Source organism: Fusarium fujikuroi, chromosome FFUJ_chr09, assembly GCF_900079805.1.
Source record: "Fusarium fujikuroi IMI 58289 draft genome, chromosome FFUJ_chr09".
Lineage (NCBI taxonomy): Eukaryota > Fungi > Ascomycota > Sordariomycetes > Hypocreales > Nectriaceae > Fusarium > Fusarium fujikuroi.
Window position 1 is genome coordinate 2,340,965 of NC_036630.1, and position 15,746 is coordinate 2,356,710.

The following is a 15,746-nucleotide window of genomic DNA, read 5'->3' on the forward strand; positions in this document are numbered from 1 at the left end:
TATACGTGGCGCAGCTACTGCACCTCAAGACGCATAAGTAAGATTATCTGTGAGACCAACGGCATATGTATTCCTGTTCGGGGCACGGCATTAAATCACGCGCAGAAATCAGACCATTCAATTGCGAAACATCCTTGACAGCTGAAAAGAACTTGGTGGAGATAGCTAATCGAGACTTCTCCGGTAAGTGACAAAAGTCTTGAGTTTTCCGGATATATCAGGATAAATCTGCAATGTTTCGCAATCATTTGGTCTCGGCCAGCTGAAAGATAAATATAGTAAGGTCGGGCAGGGGTGAGCGGGGTTATTATTTTCAATCCCACATTCCGTGCATGCATAATGAGACAGTCACTTCTGCCTACCTAACCTACACAACCATCCTCCTCCACGAAGAGGAGGGAACTTTTTTATTCTTTCCTCGACATCCTTCGTGAGAAAGGCACGGTCAAACCAGGCTAGGAAGCCAGGATAATCATGTCGACACTATCTTTCTCCAGAACGTCATCCTTCAACACGACCGAAAATGGAAATTTGTTCAACACTCTTTGCGAAACTGCAATTTACGAGTTTCTCCAAGATCCCGAGACACTAAAACTCGCCGACAATCCCTTCGTGCAGTACGTGAGCCACAGAAAGGAGCAGATTGAAAAGTGCAGAGACGAGGAGCTCAACGACCCCATTGAAGAGACGCAACAATGTATTCGCGAAGTCGAACAAAAGTGGACAGGAAGCAAGGCTCATCATCTGCGAGAAAAGGTCAACCCATTCGTCGAAAGTATCACGGCCTTGACCAAGTCATGCGAGAATCTTCTTCAGCCTGCACCTTTTGGTGTCGCAATCGCTGTTTCTGGGTTCCGAATCGTCTTGGAACTTGCTACCAAAGCTCATGGTGCCGTGGAAGATATACTAAATGTTCTGGAGGAGGTCTCTCCGCTCCTAGACTGCTACAAGATGACTGCCATGTCACAGCAGAGTTCCCTACAGATATCCAAGGCCATCAAGAAGTCATACAAGAATATCCTACAGTTTTGGGCCTACTCGGCTAGGGTGTTATCCAAAAGCTACACAAGAGTCACTTTGTCTTCGGCGATTCGACCCTTCAAGCAAGAAATACAGACTTTCCGGGAGAAGTTCCGTGAGGACTCGAAGCAAGTTAGCCAATTGCTCATTGCAAGTATGGCAATTGAGAGAGCCAATGAAAAACAGGAGAGAACAAGAGATGAAATCCTAAGGTGGATAAGAGGTGGCGAGAAAGCCGACTCATTTGATGCAGACAAGGAATTGGAATTGAGGAACATGTGTCGCACAGAGGGCACCTGCACATGGTTGTTTGAGAGGCAAGAGTTCAAAGACTGGAGAGACGCTAAGAAGAATTCTGTTCTTTGGTACAATGGGCCTCCGGGCTCCGGTAAAAGCGTTTTGGCATCCGCTGTTATTAACCACTTGCAAGAACAGCCTGAGTCAGAAGTTGTCCATTTCTTCTATTCATTCAGGGCAGCGTCCAAGCGGCAAGAAGCTTGCGGGCTACGATCTATCGCTCTGCAGCTTTTGAGCAAAGTTGATGTGGCCTCAAACCCGTTAAAAGCCGAGTATGATAGGGCAAGGAAAACCTGCAAGCACGAGCTGACTAACAACGACGGAGAGGTAATGGTTAGACTTCTTCATGTACTGTTGAATCATAGCCGCTTTCCCCAGGTTTATGTGGTTTTGGATGGGTTGGACGAGTGCTCCGTTCGAACTCATGGCAATCCTTTGTTCCACAGCTTGCAGCAGCTTCTCAACTTGGATACGCTTGGGACCGTCAAATGGTTCCTTACTAGCAGAGATGTCCCGGAGATACGGTCCGTCAAAGACGCTTTCAAAGCCGTCGAACTTAGGCCAAACCTCATGGACACTTCTAAAGATATACGTGCCTTTCTCGACGCCCAAAGGATCTGCCCAACCCACGACGAACCCTATTTTGACACAGACGAACACAACTTTCTCTATGCAGCCCTGATCTGTGAGATTGCAAAGAACAAGGCCTACAGAACTAAACAAGGAACCATTGATGCCCTGCAAAGCTTCCCGAGAGGTTTGGAGGATTGCTATATCAAGTCATTAGCCAGGATTGCGGGACTGCCCTATCACAAACAGGATCTAGCCAAGTAAGTTTGATATGCAACGAGACAGGAGATTTGAGGCCTTTACGTCAGCCAATAATATTGACTTAGTGCTGCAGACGGACATTTCGAATTCTCACATTGTCGGAAAAGGAACTTACGCTGCTGGAGCTTGTTGACGCCCTCCAGCCTTATACCAATCCTTCCAACGAAGACACCAAGCCAAAGGAAGATGCACTTCACGTTTACGATAGAGTCAAGGACGTCTGCAGCCCCCTGATCACCATGGACGACATCAATGGTTCTCAGAAGATCTCACTGTGCCACAAGTCAGTCAAGGACTTTTTCATCGACCCAAAAAACAAGAAGATAATCGAGAAGTACCTGCCGGGCTTCTTTATCGATGAGACCAAAGCGTTGGAGGAGCTCGGAGTCAGCTGCATCGAGTATCTCAGTGAGGAACGATACCAACATCCGTCTGACCTGAAAGCGTTGGTCACAAAGTCGGATATATCTTACAGCAATGCTTTTCTTCGCTATGCTGCCGTCTTTTGGCATATGCATATGCAGTATATAACCCCAAGCTCTGAGACCCTAAAGACTGTTGAAGAATTCCTCAAAAGCCCCGCATTCTGGACTTGTATCTACGTACAAAGCCATGCAGCTCCTCATCTTTTCGCACGGTACAAGCGGGAGACAAGTAATTACAAGCCGATGCTGGGAACAATACCTAACGCGGCTCTTCAATTTGGACTTCCCCTGCCACCATGGAAAGAAGATTCTTCATCAGCCAATTATGTATCACTCGACCACTCATTTTGTGCTTTTGTTCTGGATTGGGGCGAACTTCTTACCAAGAACCCTGATCAGCTTCATCATGCTGTTCCGCTCACTCTTTACAAGCCCAGCTGCCACCTGAAAGCTCCTAGCGGGCTTCAAAAGGTCCACATCAAATACGTTGCCAAGTTGCTTGAATCAACGACCGAGATGTGTGTATTGGAGTCGTCGTTCTCTTCTACGGGTAAGAAACGTGGCAAAACACTGCAGCTTCGAATCATTCGCGAGGAAGGTTTGATGCCACATCGCCGGGTCAAAGTGAATCAAGTGGACGTCTTCTCTCGGTCAAAGTCTGCTGAAAATAAAGAGTTGGTTCTCGACTCAGCAGCCCCTGATAGCGAATGGATCACCACAATCGCCCGGGGTAGCAAAGGCAGTTCCTTTCTCCAGAGCTGGAAAGTGAACAATCGTGATCTGAGCATTACTCGTTGCCTTCTGGACGGCGTGTCAGGAAGCCGAGTTGATCAGGCTCCTCCCCACGTCTTCAGAGACCTGGATTTGGGGCTTGAAGGCAAAGGTCAATGGAATCTGATGCAGCTTGACGTCGTGACGCAACCGACTCGGAAAGACTCGGATTCGATGACTCGACTATTCTATTTTCGCAAGGGTCAATGCCTAGTTCATCACCATGAGAGAGCAAAGTCACAAGATAATGTTATCGCTAACCACTCAGATTCCCAAGATAGTAATTCAGACTCCGATGACGACTCTGGCTGGAGTTCTGACTCTGATGATGACTCTGATTCAAGTGATACGCAGAGCAATAATGGGGGGAGGCATGGAGGCCAAGAAATCTCAGATGTTCCGCATGGAGAACGCAACGAGCCCATGACAGAATGTCTGATCGTGGCTCATGACTTTGGCAGACCTGTTTGGCGCCCAATCCAAACCGACCGCTTATCGTGGTCTAGAATAATAGGCGCTCGTCATCCGACATTGCCTATCATAGCTGTTTCTTATAAATCTGGTGGAGTCGACCTACTCAACGCCGAAACTGGCTCTAGCACAAGTTTGGAGATCACCGAAGACTGGAAAAACCAAGCATTAAAGCCGGTGGCAATGTCGCGAGGTAAGGCAATCGCCTGATAATGTTGCGACGAATGATGAGGACATGCTGACATGCAAACAGAGGTACAGTTTTCGCCTTGCGGGAATTTTCTCACGCTTCTGTCTATCAGATTCTACCAGAAAGAGGCCTGTGCGGAGTGTCAAGTTGTTGTGTCATGTTTCGGGTTTGTTGAAACTGCTTCTGGCCACAGCCTTCAGTCTTGCAAGAATGACACATTGGCAAGCTTTAGCTACAGATTTCTAGGAAACGTCGACGAACTACCTCGACCATACATAATGACAAACTGGACAGCTGAACACGTTGTGCTGGCTCTACCACCATTGACCTATAGTCCGAAGATCATTAGAATCCCGCTTTCGCCTCTCCAAGATCAGGCCGGCACACGGAGAGACTCCCCACTGAGAACATCGACACTCACACATTCTGTGTTCTTCCCACAATCGACTATTTCCCGTGACCCTCATATTATGTACGGCGATGGAGGCACACCCGAGAAAGATAGTTACTTGTATCTCGTATTGGACACTCCAGATCCATCATCGTCATGTGCAGAATCAACGCTACGCTGCGGACCTGGCCACTTCCGAGGACTGGAATTTCGGGCAAGCGCCTGCGATGACAAGAAGAGAGGGGTCAACGGTCCAGTGGTAATGGGTTGGAAACTATCAGGCACTGGCAAGGTCGGGAAAATTAGAGACGGTGAAGACGGTGGGGATGCTCCTGGAGAACAGCTTACGTGGCGAGAATGGAGCAACGAGGATGAGGTTTCGGAGGATGTCAAAGCCAGTAGGTCAGATACGGATGAGTATATGCTGTTGCGTGGTGACTTCGTGGGAGAGACATACTCTGTCCCTATTCGATCCGGACTGAACTGGACCAAAGAGGGCGTTCTTAGTTGTTGAACCCATATTGTATCCGATATTGAAATGTAATCATAATATCATTGATGGTAGAGAATATGTTTCATGATTGATGTGAATGTGTCTAACACTAATCTACTTTTGGTTGAGCTGATATGACCTTCTGCAAGTTCCGATCACGCTGTGCCAGTGATTCTGCCGTTGGTCGCCCATAAGCCTGTTCCGTTTCCTTCGTGATCTTATCCGTCCAGTCCCCATCATCAGTTCCTTGGCTAGCTTTAGTCGCAGACGTCCCCTTGAGACTAATATCACCTGCGTCATCCCAGCAAGCTTCCATGGTATCGGCCAGATTATGAAGAAACGCTCCGATTCCTCCAGTTCCACCAGCACTGTTGTATGTCTTGAATGGCCCAGCTACTGCCCAGCGCGGCGCTATGCTGGCCTCAACGATAGTGTCAAGGTCTTCGACTGATACAACGTCGTTTGAGACTAGATGGCAAGCTTCGCGGAATAAGGCAAAAGCTAGACGGTTTCCGACGAAGCCTTGGGTCTCTTTGTTGATCCTAACGGGGCGATGGCCGGAGCCGAGATTTTTGAAGTAATCGATGGCGAACTGAGTTCGTTCTGGGTCTGTATGAGGTGAAGGGACGACTTCAATCAATGGCATTATATGAGGCTAAAACGATGCGTCAGAAGGAAATTTGAGCTGAAGAATTGGACGAGCTGACCGGATTGAAAGGATGAACCACGAGGACTCTGGTCTTGTTCTCTAGATCCTCCACCTGTCTCGATGCACTTATCCCAGACGTGGAGCTCCACAAGTGAGCATTTGAGGGTGCGTATTTGATGACTTGAGCCCAGTTCGACTTTTTGAAATCAACACTATCAGGTCCTTGCTCTTGGACAATTGTTGCTCCAGAGCAAACTTCTTCGATTGAAGAGCATACAAGCAGTCGACCGTCGGCAACGAGTTTCTCGACTGTAAGATCGTTCTGTGAATTTTCTTTCTTTGTTGACTCAAGATACACCGGTAGCAGGCTTTCGATATGTTCCTTCAAGTCACTGCGGACGTCGTACAGTCTGAGGTTGGCATTTGAATAGCGTAGATGCAGTGCGGCGAATGAGAGGCCAATTGTGCCCAATCCAATGAGGGCAATGATTTCCTTGTTTTGAGTGTCAGACATTGTAACAGTGTTTATGATCATGAATGAATGGACGGTTCAGAAGTCTATGGCGTGATGATAGCGCGAGTTTTTGAGGCTGAAGTCTTGGTGGAGAAGAGGGGAACTGACCCGAGGTTAAGGTGAGTGATCACATTGGAGCATAATCAGCTGACAAACTATTTCTATTTCTCAAAACTAGTCTTCCAACTATATCTAAAAACTCTCACCAAGCCTAGTTTATATAGTCTTATCATTCTTTACAGAGTGACAACGATCTTCTTAGCCGAAACGCCCTTGGCGAGCGTGTTGATGCCCAACTGAACAGCCTCCAAGCCCTTTCCAACAACCTCCGCTTCCGGGACAGCCTTGAATTTGCCCTGTTCCAGAGCAGCGGGTATATAATCCCCGAAAACGGCCTTGGCAACAGGGGTGTTGATAATACTAGTCGAAAGAATAGTCTTGGCCTCGACGCCCGCGACTTCAGAGGAGACAGATCGCACGCAGATGAGTTTGCGAAGACCATCGGCGTGAACAATTGATTGACTCGCGCTGTTCATGCCGTCTTCTGAACCACTGGCGTCGAATGCACCAGCAAGTTTCTTGCCGGTGAGGAGAGAGGCGATGTCTTTGGTGACTTGGGGAGACTTGTATTCAAAGACGTGGTCTGCTCCAAGACTCTTGACGTAGTCGTGGTTTTTGGCAGATGCAGTCGTGATGACTTCGTACCCAGCCGCTTTCGCAAGCTGAACTGCTGAGCCGCCGACACTGGATGAACCTCCCCAGATGAGAACCGTCTCCTCAGTAGGCGTAGGGTTAAGACTAGGATATCTCATTGCGAGCGTCACATCGCCGAAAAGTGACCACGCAGCTGTAGCAAGCGAAAGCGGCAAAACAGCAGCCTGTTCAAAACTCAAACGCTCTGGGATTTTAGAAGCGCACTCAGCGCGAATAATCGTGTATTCCTGGAATGCGCTGTGCGCATTATCCTTGGTGGCGAGTGACGTCGCATAGCCCAGGACTCTATCGCCGGGCTTGAAGATAGTGACATCAGGGCCTACGGCTTCAACGGTGCCAGCGACATCTTCGCCGAGAATAACGGGGTATTGAGATGGTTGGATGAAGATGCCGACATATTGGTTGGCGATATCAACCGGGTTGATGGCAATGGCTGAGTTTTTGACGAGGATGTGGCCTGAAGATGGTTCGGTGAGGGGGGCTTCCTTGACCTCGAGTGGTGACGTCTTTGCGGCGACTAGCCAGGCTGCGTTGTTGGAAGGCATATCGGCGATTACTTCAACACTAAAACAAATGCAATTGAGATAGATTTATCAAAAACAGAAAATAGAGACGTAGGTGTAAGTGCTTGCAGATGTGAAAACTTGGCTACGAGAACAGAGACACTGACGTCGAATGGTCTTCGTCATTCCTGACAAAGGGGCCCGTCCATCACGTCAATTCTCGTATGGTTGGCTGGGACTTGGTCCACGATCGGTTTAGCGGTGTCTAACAGAGTTTTTGGGCCTCGGTACTTGCCGCGCTATTGTCTCATTCTGACCAAGTCTAGTGGATACACGATCTTCGATCCTAGCTTCTGTTTGGTGGTATTATCCAGCATCAGACTAAACCATAATTGCATGTTATACCCGGAGATCCTCTTAGCACTGGACTACAAACATATGCGATATAGTTCTACCACCATGCAAGCTTTCCAACTACTCGAGGATTAAACATGAGTCTCATTCAATTTGTCTCTCTCGGCTGGCGAACCATGTATATTCGGGGGCTGGCTGGTCACGAGGTTTGTCTCCTGGTTATAAGAGGACTCGGCCAGGGATCAACTACGTCCGCTATAGACTAGACTATCGGAAGTATGCTTAGTATATATAGAGTTGTGTATGATATCACCGCTAGTCCCATCTGCTGCGCTCTTGTATCAGAGGTTTCAGCGTCTGAGCCAGCGTCTGAGCCTGACTCTTCATCTGTCATTAACATGTTCCTACAACCTGGAGGGTCGCCTGACCTTTTTCGCTGTCCTGGGGAAGTCATGCATGACAAATTGGCAAGAAGCTGCAGCGTTCATCGTCTTATTATCTCTCAACCTCTCCATGACAATCGCTTCACCCGCGAACATGACGCTTATCTCCCCATTATGCCAACGCGGGAGGAAGGTAATCTCGCCTAGAGGGGGTGTTCGGCCAATATACGGTTCACGGAACGCCTCGCATCTACCAAGAGCACCCCAATCCTCAGCTGCAGCTGGACCAAAACGCGTGTGATCGGTTGTGAAGGCGTCTAGAGGGCCATTTGGGACTATACCGGGGCTGAATGGATGCATCTGTGCCACTTCCAGCATCTCGCGGAATGTCTCCTCACTCCAGCCTTTGTTACTGCTGCGAATCTTGGTAGCCAACTCAGCTACAGATCGAGGGGAACAGACGTGGAATCCATTGGTTCTTGCGGCGACTGGGAATAGATCCAAACATGTTGGCAGGTAGTCGAGAGGCAAGGGAGGTGTAAGACGAGACCGAACATTTCCAACGTAAACGATACGTGTCGTTTCAGGTACAGGTTCTGGACCAGACTGATTCGGTGCCCATTTTGCTTCGAAGAAACGCTGCCAGGTAAATGCAGTTAAGCAGTCAATTGCCGACAGCCTTTTCTGTCCTGATGACCCTTTCTGAGCCATGAAATCAAAAATCTGCATTGACGATTTGGGGAATGTCCATACACTAGCTGATGGCTGACGGAGCTCAGCTTCATCAGCGGAGGCGAGATCATAGTCTGTCAAACGCGCTGTTGTGAAGAGATTTTCTAATGTTGAAGCCATACTCTCTGGGTCCCGAGGATCAAGCATTGTCCAATGCGGAAGATTTGCTGCCCGTGCGGCCACTTTATCAAGATCATGTTCGATCTGTGCGTTGGCCATCATTGGCGACCGATCGACCAGATGCGGCGCCACTTGTTTTGGCAGTGGAGGCTCCGGCTCATTTCTCATCCGAGCATTGGAAACGGCTTGCGTCTGGGTAGCCCAGGACTTTATACAGTCTAAGTATTGAACCAGATCGCATATTGCGTGGGCGACCGAGACTGTCAGAACGATCCCACCTCTGAGAACATTGAAACGGGTAATGATGACAGGATCACCCGTTTGGACACGTGGAAAATTCTCGGAGCAAAGTTTTCTTAGCCCGTCTCTATTACCATCGGCAAACGGAAAGCCAAAGCTTCTGAACTCTTCATATGAAGGTATTTCCTTCTCATGCCGATGGTCGTAGTATTCAAGTTTAGCACCAGCGTAAGGTGCTGGAGGGATTTCAACCGAATTTCTTCCTGTGACATCTTTGACAAGTCTGCCGCACAGATGAGGCTTCTCATATAAGTGACGCGCGAGACCCCGTCTGCAATCGTCATAAAGGTCCAGGGGGTTTACACCTGGCTTGAGGGGGAAGAATAATGTTGGCGAAGGGTAAACAGGTGCTGTCAAGTTGTCCATAGCTGATAGTTCGATAAAAGCAGGGCTCACAGGGCCTGCTGGTTCTACCCAGGAGGTATCCAGTAGTTGCTGATTCATTGTTGTCTCCATGCTTTGTTAGAGTGAATTTTGAGTTTTTACTTTCTGAGCTGTTCACATCTGTTAACTCCAGGTTCAACTTCTTAGATGCCACTCAATTATAGGCTGCTTTTAGATACGTTGCCTTGATCGAACGCCGATCGCAAAGGATAAACAAAACAATACGTAAGCAGATAGCCTGAGATGGAATGCGTGTACATGCTCCAATCTTTCCCAATGATGAGACAGCCAACACATTGCAACGTGAGAAATTCTTATGTGTTAGTTCATCTAGATCTCAACAGCTGAGTCTTTGCATACGCGTCAGTGTCTTAGAAGCCCCCTGGATACCGAGATCGACATGTTTGAGAAGACGAAAATGTCAGCGCTAATCCTAGTTTCTCGTATCGAAAAAAAGCGATGACTATGACTAGGCAATGATTAGAAACTGGTCCCTTGTTATCCTCGATCATTCGTGAATCAATTACTAATCATTCGTGAAGAAGACACGGGCACTGTAGATGATTTAGTTTACAGAATTGATTATCGATGTCAGGGCCATACTAGATATTAGAAAGAGGAAAATTGACAAAAGGGAATTTAAAAAGCCTATTAGAATCTACTGCCTCATTAAACTCTTGCAGAATGTTCTCGCAAATTCTGTTGTTGATTACCTGGAACCGTAGATAGTGAGATGCGGGGAAGTGCATACCCTTGTCTCTAAGAACCCTTGGGGCGCGGCACAAAGATTAATAGCTAAGACATACTGGAGGCTATTTAGGAGATGGAATACTATAGCTACTGCCACGTTGCGCTTCTAGATAGTCGACAAAACGCCGACTGTAATGTATTTACATGCCAGCTCTGAGAACAAGCGATCGCGGACTCTTTTTACTAGTTGGGTGAACGCGTGGCTAAATGAGACAACAGCCCTGGACCCCAGCTTTGCTGAATCAGTTCACGGCTCAAATGACTCCAGATGAAGGGAGATTATATGCCGTGTCTCACCGTCGAAATGTTCCAAGATACCTTAGTCATTTTGCCACGCTTGACAGGGCCCCTACTCTAGGGATAATGATTGAAACAAGTTGTTATGTTTAAGATATGTATTTACACTGTCCTTTACGATGGTAGACTAGGCAACATGACATAGAACCCGGTGGGAATTGTAAGACTAGTTTCAATTACAATGCCTGCTCCACGGTCCCCACGATTGTCGATTAGTAGACCCTGGCCTAGGAGTACCGAAATATTCCTCTATAATCCAGCTTTCATCTATCAATGTGCCACTATTGGTCTTGCTGGAATAACACCCAATACCATTTCTGGCATTTCTGACAGGCATCCACAACTTCGTGATCGCTCTCTACTTCAGTTTAATCTTTTGTTATATCTTTTCTTTTACCACGACGCCCCTCTCAAAAGCACAAAAGCCAAAAGAACAGCATAACACCTCCAAGTCGCCTGGTATGGCGGGTATTTTGAGAGTTGTGCCTGAGCTCTCTCCAAGTTCCGTTGCAGTCATCCGAGCACATCCAAATAGTCACGGTCATGTAGTGAGGCTATCTGCCATTGATCAAATTGCGCCCAGAGACTACATATCAACATGTCTCTTCTTTCGACACAGTCCCGATGCAGACAAGCAGCAGATCTTTCTTGCTATGCATAAGGCTCTTTTGATGACCGTCAACGATATTCCTGAGCTTACATGCTGTGTGCAAAAGCGTGTTGACAACAGCCGCGAAGAGGTTGAGCTTGTCTTTGACTCTGCCAGAGGCGTCGAGATTTACTACAAAGACTACAATTCTCCTGAGCTCTGTGGCCTGTGGACCTATGGCAATTTCGATCAGCTTGAAAAGGAGCATTTCCCACATAGTAAAATGCCCAGGAGCCATGTTTTTGGACCTTCATATAAGTTAAAAGACAACGTGAAGCTCCCTTCTCTTATCGTGCAAGTCAACTTTATCCCCGGGGGTCTCATTCTTGGGAGCCAGTTGCATGTGGGTTTTAGCATTTGAAGATCTTGGACTGCATACTGACGAATCAATAGCATGTAGCTGGAGATGGTCAATGCAACTTCATGCTTTGGTCCACAATAGGGTCACATTTTGCTGCCGCAACTAGTGAACCATCAAGCACACAAGGACCACCAGTCCAATCATTGGACAGACACGACATCGTCAAGGGCGATCTCGACACATCCTTGCAGGAGTTTCCCGACTGGAAACTGGCAGAAGATGAGAACAAATTTCTCAATCCCACGGAATACGATTCAGACGAGGTGTTTGAGAGCGCCACTTACTTTATCCCAGCTGATAAGCTTACACAACTCAAAACACAAATCTTGAACGCTATGCCTCCTACTACCAAGGCTGGAACAATCAGTGCATTGTGCGCGTTCCTATGGCGTCATGTAGTTGTGGCCAGAGACATCGATTGTCGAAAGTATCCTGAGGCAAAGCTAGCTGTTACAGTAGATGCAAGACCCCGTATGAAAAGTCCAGTGATACCGTCTACGTATTGGGGCAACTTTGCAGAGCCAAATGCAGTGGCTCAGCTACCTGTAGCTAGTCTACAAGAAAGCTCGGCTCTCTCATCGGTATCGTCACAGCATTGCACAAGCACAATTTATGGTCAGGCCGCACACATTGTACAGAGGGCGATGGCTGCAGTGGATGACAAGGCGGTTAGACGACTCGTCGGACTTTTAAATCAGATGCCGAAGAGCACCACTTTGACATGGAACGCCAATCGTTATCCAGGTCCTGATATGCTCATAGTGTGTATCCAGCACCATAGGTACAATGATATCAACTTTGGGGAAAATATCGGTTATCCTCTCGCTATGAGATTTACTGTTGGGGATACAGAAGATAAGCCCGATGGCCGTTGTCTAATTCTGCCACCACGGCGTGCTGATTCTAAGGGGCTGGAAATCTCGCTGCAGTATGATAAAAGAACTTTACGGAGGCTCAAGGACAATGCGGAGTTTTCAGAGTATTTCACGAGAAGGAATTAGTTAGGGCTACTCGTTTAGTCACTGAAGTGTACTTTATAGGGAAAAGCAATCATTCTTTCCGGGACTTTGAATGTTTATGCCTCACTAACTACGTCAATCTCAGGGCCATTTGCGCCGAGGAGACCGAAAGACCTTTTTCTTACGCTCTACATCAACGCCAGCAAGCGATGGACACGCGCATTTTATCAAGTGCACACTGTTGCGGCGGCGTTGCCAAGGCCTTCTCATATTGCTTTCATTTTTCCATTTGCCCGGCTGCACACTTCAGATTCTAGGGTATTATGTTGGTCTTCTCTCTGACATTCTTTTGTATCGCTTACTATTCTTCCTTGCACCGTCAGCTGTTACTGGAATGAGGAAAGCAGTCCAGTTTGGCATGGGTTATCTATTTTAGCCCCCAAGCAACCCCACTCGTGTCAACTCACGACAGTCAGCAAAATGAGATATTTTCAGTCTCATTCGAAACCCTTTCGTAGACACTACAGTGATCCTTTTTCGCCATAATGTTGTGTGCAGTATGCATGTCCATCTTTCAGACCAACGCGAAGAAAGGGCTTCACCACAAGAATTATGAAAGTATTGCCACCTCCGCAAAAAATGGGTGCAGAATCTGTCACTACTTGCGCAGCAAGCTCCCGTCTGAGGATTTAAAGGCTATAGAATATGAGGCCAAGTGGGGAAACGCATGGGAATTTCATTGGGAAATTGAATTCTACGAGGTTGGCACCGGACCATCAGTCGACGATCACAAAGCCCGAGTCTTCTCAGACTGGGGCGTGTTCGTTGATGTGTCTTCCTCATCAAAACCTCCAACTGGTTATGACCAGTTCCTCGACGTTGTTGCTGCTGATCGAAGCTCTGAACCGACGCGAGTCCGAACGGAATTTCCTCCGCTGCGAGATATCCCCGATAATACCGGCCATCAGGATGTCGCACGGCTAGCTAAGAGATGGCTTCAGACCTGTAGAGACCGTCACGAGTGCGGATCTGCTACGGAAGACAGCTGGTATCCCAAACGACTTATTCATGTTGGCGATGAACAAGAGTCCCCAAGACTGATCATTTCGGAGAATGAGAGACCAGAAGGCTGTTATGCGGCTTTGAGTCATTGCTGGGGAGAAGACCCAAAGTTCTTGATGTTAATATCGGACAACTTGTTCGATTTTTGCAGTGAAATCCAATTAAAGAACCTCCCAGCCAGCTTCAGAGATGCAATTAAGACCTGTCGTCGAATTGGCATTCCCTACATCTGGATCGACTCGCTTTGTATCCTGCAGTCTGGCCTCGGTTCTCACGAAGATTGGCTCTCACATTCAGAGGACATGCATCTAGTTTACCACAACTGCGCCTTGAACATTTCCATTGATGTTTCTGGGAACCCCCATGGAGGTGCTTTCAGGGCGAGGGATCCGACGTATCTGCAAGACTGCTATGTATGGAGTCCGTTTTACACACCGCCCAAAGGTTCAAGCGAAAGTGAACACAACATAGGTGATGGCTCAGAAAGCTCAGATATTTGGAATATCTGCTCCATATTCACCGCTGACGACTTCTCTTGGGCAAGAGTAGATCTCCCTCTTAGTAGCAGGGCATGGGTATTCCAAGAGAGGCTGCTTTCGCCGAGAACCTTACATTTTGGTTCTGACCGCATTTCCTGGGAGTGTGATAGATGCCGCAACCTCACTGAATATCTTCCAGAAGGCGTGAACGACGATAGATGGTACGGCTTCGATTGCTTGGCCCAAAACGCATTCAGTGTTCGTAAAAAGGGAGATATTTTCACATACTACTACGATCTGGTGTTCCCATACATGAACCGCCAACTTAGTCATCCGGATGACGACAAACTTGTTGCCTTCGCCGCCGTCGCCCGACGTTGTATCTCATGGTTCGGCAGCGAATATTACGCTGGAATCTTTCGTAGCACCATGCCACAAGGTCTCCTTTGGGAGATGTCTCCCATTGGGAGACTAGGACGGTCGGAGGTTTATCGTGCACCGTCTTGGAGTTGGGCCAGCTTGGATTGCCGTGTCAGATATGATATTCTGGACGGCGAAGGAACTGTTCTGGCAGATGTAGTCGATGTTACAGTGGAATTGGTTGACCCGAACAACCAATTCGGTCAAGTAAAGTCTGCTTCTTTAACACTGACTGGACCTCTGGTAGCGTCTGATGAACTCATCCTCAAGGACGCCAACGATGAAGAATTCGTGGCTGAGGGTAGACGTGGTCGTAAAGGCTATCAAGACATAAAAACGGTGCTAGGACACACTTTTGGCATCAGTTCTGATACTGTGGAATTTTGGGAGGACGGTGAAAGGAAGGCTTGGCTGATATCCCAAAAGAACATGTATCTCCTTGCAATTTTGGAGACATCGAACGAACCTCAAACGTATGGTCTTCTCGTGCAGAAGAACGATGATGGTACTTTCACAAGAGCTGGATACTGGGAAGCTGGGCCGGGGTTTGTAGCAAAGCATGCAGACCTGACATGTCGATTTATATCAGAAACAATCACAATAGTTTGACTGTGGATGATCGGATGAGTCCACATCCCGGCCTGACTGTTTGACATTACTAAATCTACCATAATAAACGGGCAAACGACTCGGCAAGGGATGATCAGTCTGGGTTTTAGCAAATAATAGGCCGATATCTAACGGGCAAGAGTGCTGTGCATATGAAACGTTAAGGATTAGCCAACAGGCCAATCGGTTGCTGTAAATAACCCGAACCCAGCCATTCAGTGGATTGATGCAACCAACAGAGTCTCAAATTAGAAGGTTGCAATAATTATTTCGCGTGAAAGGACGTCATTTCTCTAATCTGACTAGTCAAAGATCATAAAGGGACTAGAGGGATTGGTCGTTGATGGTGATCAGTACGTTGCAATTCATGTTTCAAAAGTCGCCAAGAAGAACGAGCGCATACGCCGCATAGACTTGCGTAATGAGACCCCTGTCCGCGGATTATCCACGGCGACAATTACATGCGGATGGCGACAAAGTGACATTGAGACATAGAATGCAACATCCTGGCATCCATGGTTGAGTGATTGGATCGGTAGAATCCTGCGGCAATGACAGGGAATAGCCGGTGTAGCCTGATTCATTTCCTGTTCTCAACTTCTGTTTCCCCTCAATTGC

At 47.7% G+C, this 15,746-nt stretch overlaps 6 protein-coding genes; 3 read left to right on the top strand and 3 right to left on the bottom strand.

Annotated features, from left to right (window-relative positions):
• Positions 1-474: 474 nt before the first annotated feature.
• On the top strand, positions 475-4,910 carry FFUJ_09430 (probable vegetatible incompatibility protein HET-E-1; the record flags this gene model as incomplete). XM_023568669.1 has 3 exons in its annotated part: positions 475-2,147; positions 2,222-4,008; positions 4,069-4,910. The coding sequence occupies 3 exons, from the start codon at positions 475-477 to the stop codon at positions 4,908-4,910; spliced, it is 4,302 nt and encodes a 1,433-aa protein (XP_023435830.1).
• An 88-nt stretch (positions 4,911-4,998) lies between these two features.
• Positions 4,999-6,052, bottom strand: FFUJ_09429 (related to hydroxylacyl-CoA dehydrogenase; the record flags this gene model as incomplete). XM_023568670.1 has 2 exons in its annotated part: positions 4,999-5,544; positions 5,597-6,052. 2 exons carry the CDS (start codon positions 6,050-6,052, stop codon positions 4,999-5,001), a joined length of 1,002 nt encoding a protein of 333 aa, XP_023435831.1.
• Positions 6,053-6,288: 236 nt separating this feature from the next.
• Positions 6,289-7,311, bottom strand: FFUJ_09428 (related to oxidoreductase; the record flags this gene model as incomplete). The annotated part of the gene is made up of 1 exon (XM_023568671.1): positions 6,289-7,311. The coding sequence occupies one exon, from the start codon at positions 7,309-7,311 to the stop codon at positions 6,289-6,291; it is 1,023 nt and encodes a 340-aa protein (XP_023435832.1).
• Positions 7,312-8,027: 716 nt separating this feature from the next.
• Positions 8,028-9,602, bottom strand: FFUJ_09427 (related to trichothecene 3-O-acetyltransferase; the record flags this gene model as incomplete). The annotated part of the gene is made up of 1 exon (XM_023568672.1): positions 8,028-9,602. One exon carries the CDS (start codon positions 9,600-9,602, stop codon positions 8,028-8,030), a length of 1,575 nt encoding a protein of 524 aa, XP_023435833.1.
• Positions 9,603-11,050: 1,448 nt separating this feature from the next.
• Positions 11,051-12,600, top strand: FFUJ_09426 (related to trichothecene 3-O-acetyltransferase; the record flags this gene model as incomplete). XM_023568673.1 has 2 exons in its annotated part: positions 11,051-11,581; positions 11,632-12,600. 2 exons carry the CDS (start codon positions 11,051-11,053, stop codon positions 12,598-12,600), a joined length of 1,500 nt encoding a protein of 499 aa, XP_023435834.1.
• A 521-nt stretch (positions 12,601-13,121) lies between these two features.
• On the top strand, positions 13,122-15,128 carry FFUJ_09425 (related to tol protein; the record flags this gene model as incomplete). Its single annotated transcript, XM_023568675.1, has 1 exon — positions 13,122-15,128. One exon carries the CDS (start codon positions 13,122-13,124, stop codon positions 15,126-15,128), a length of 2,007 nt encoding a protein of 668 aa, XP_023435835.1.
• Positions 15,129-15,746: the final 618 nt, after the last annotated feature.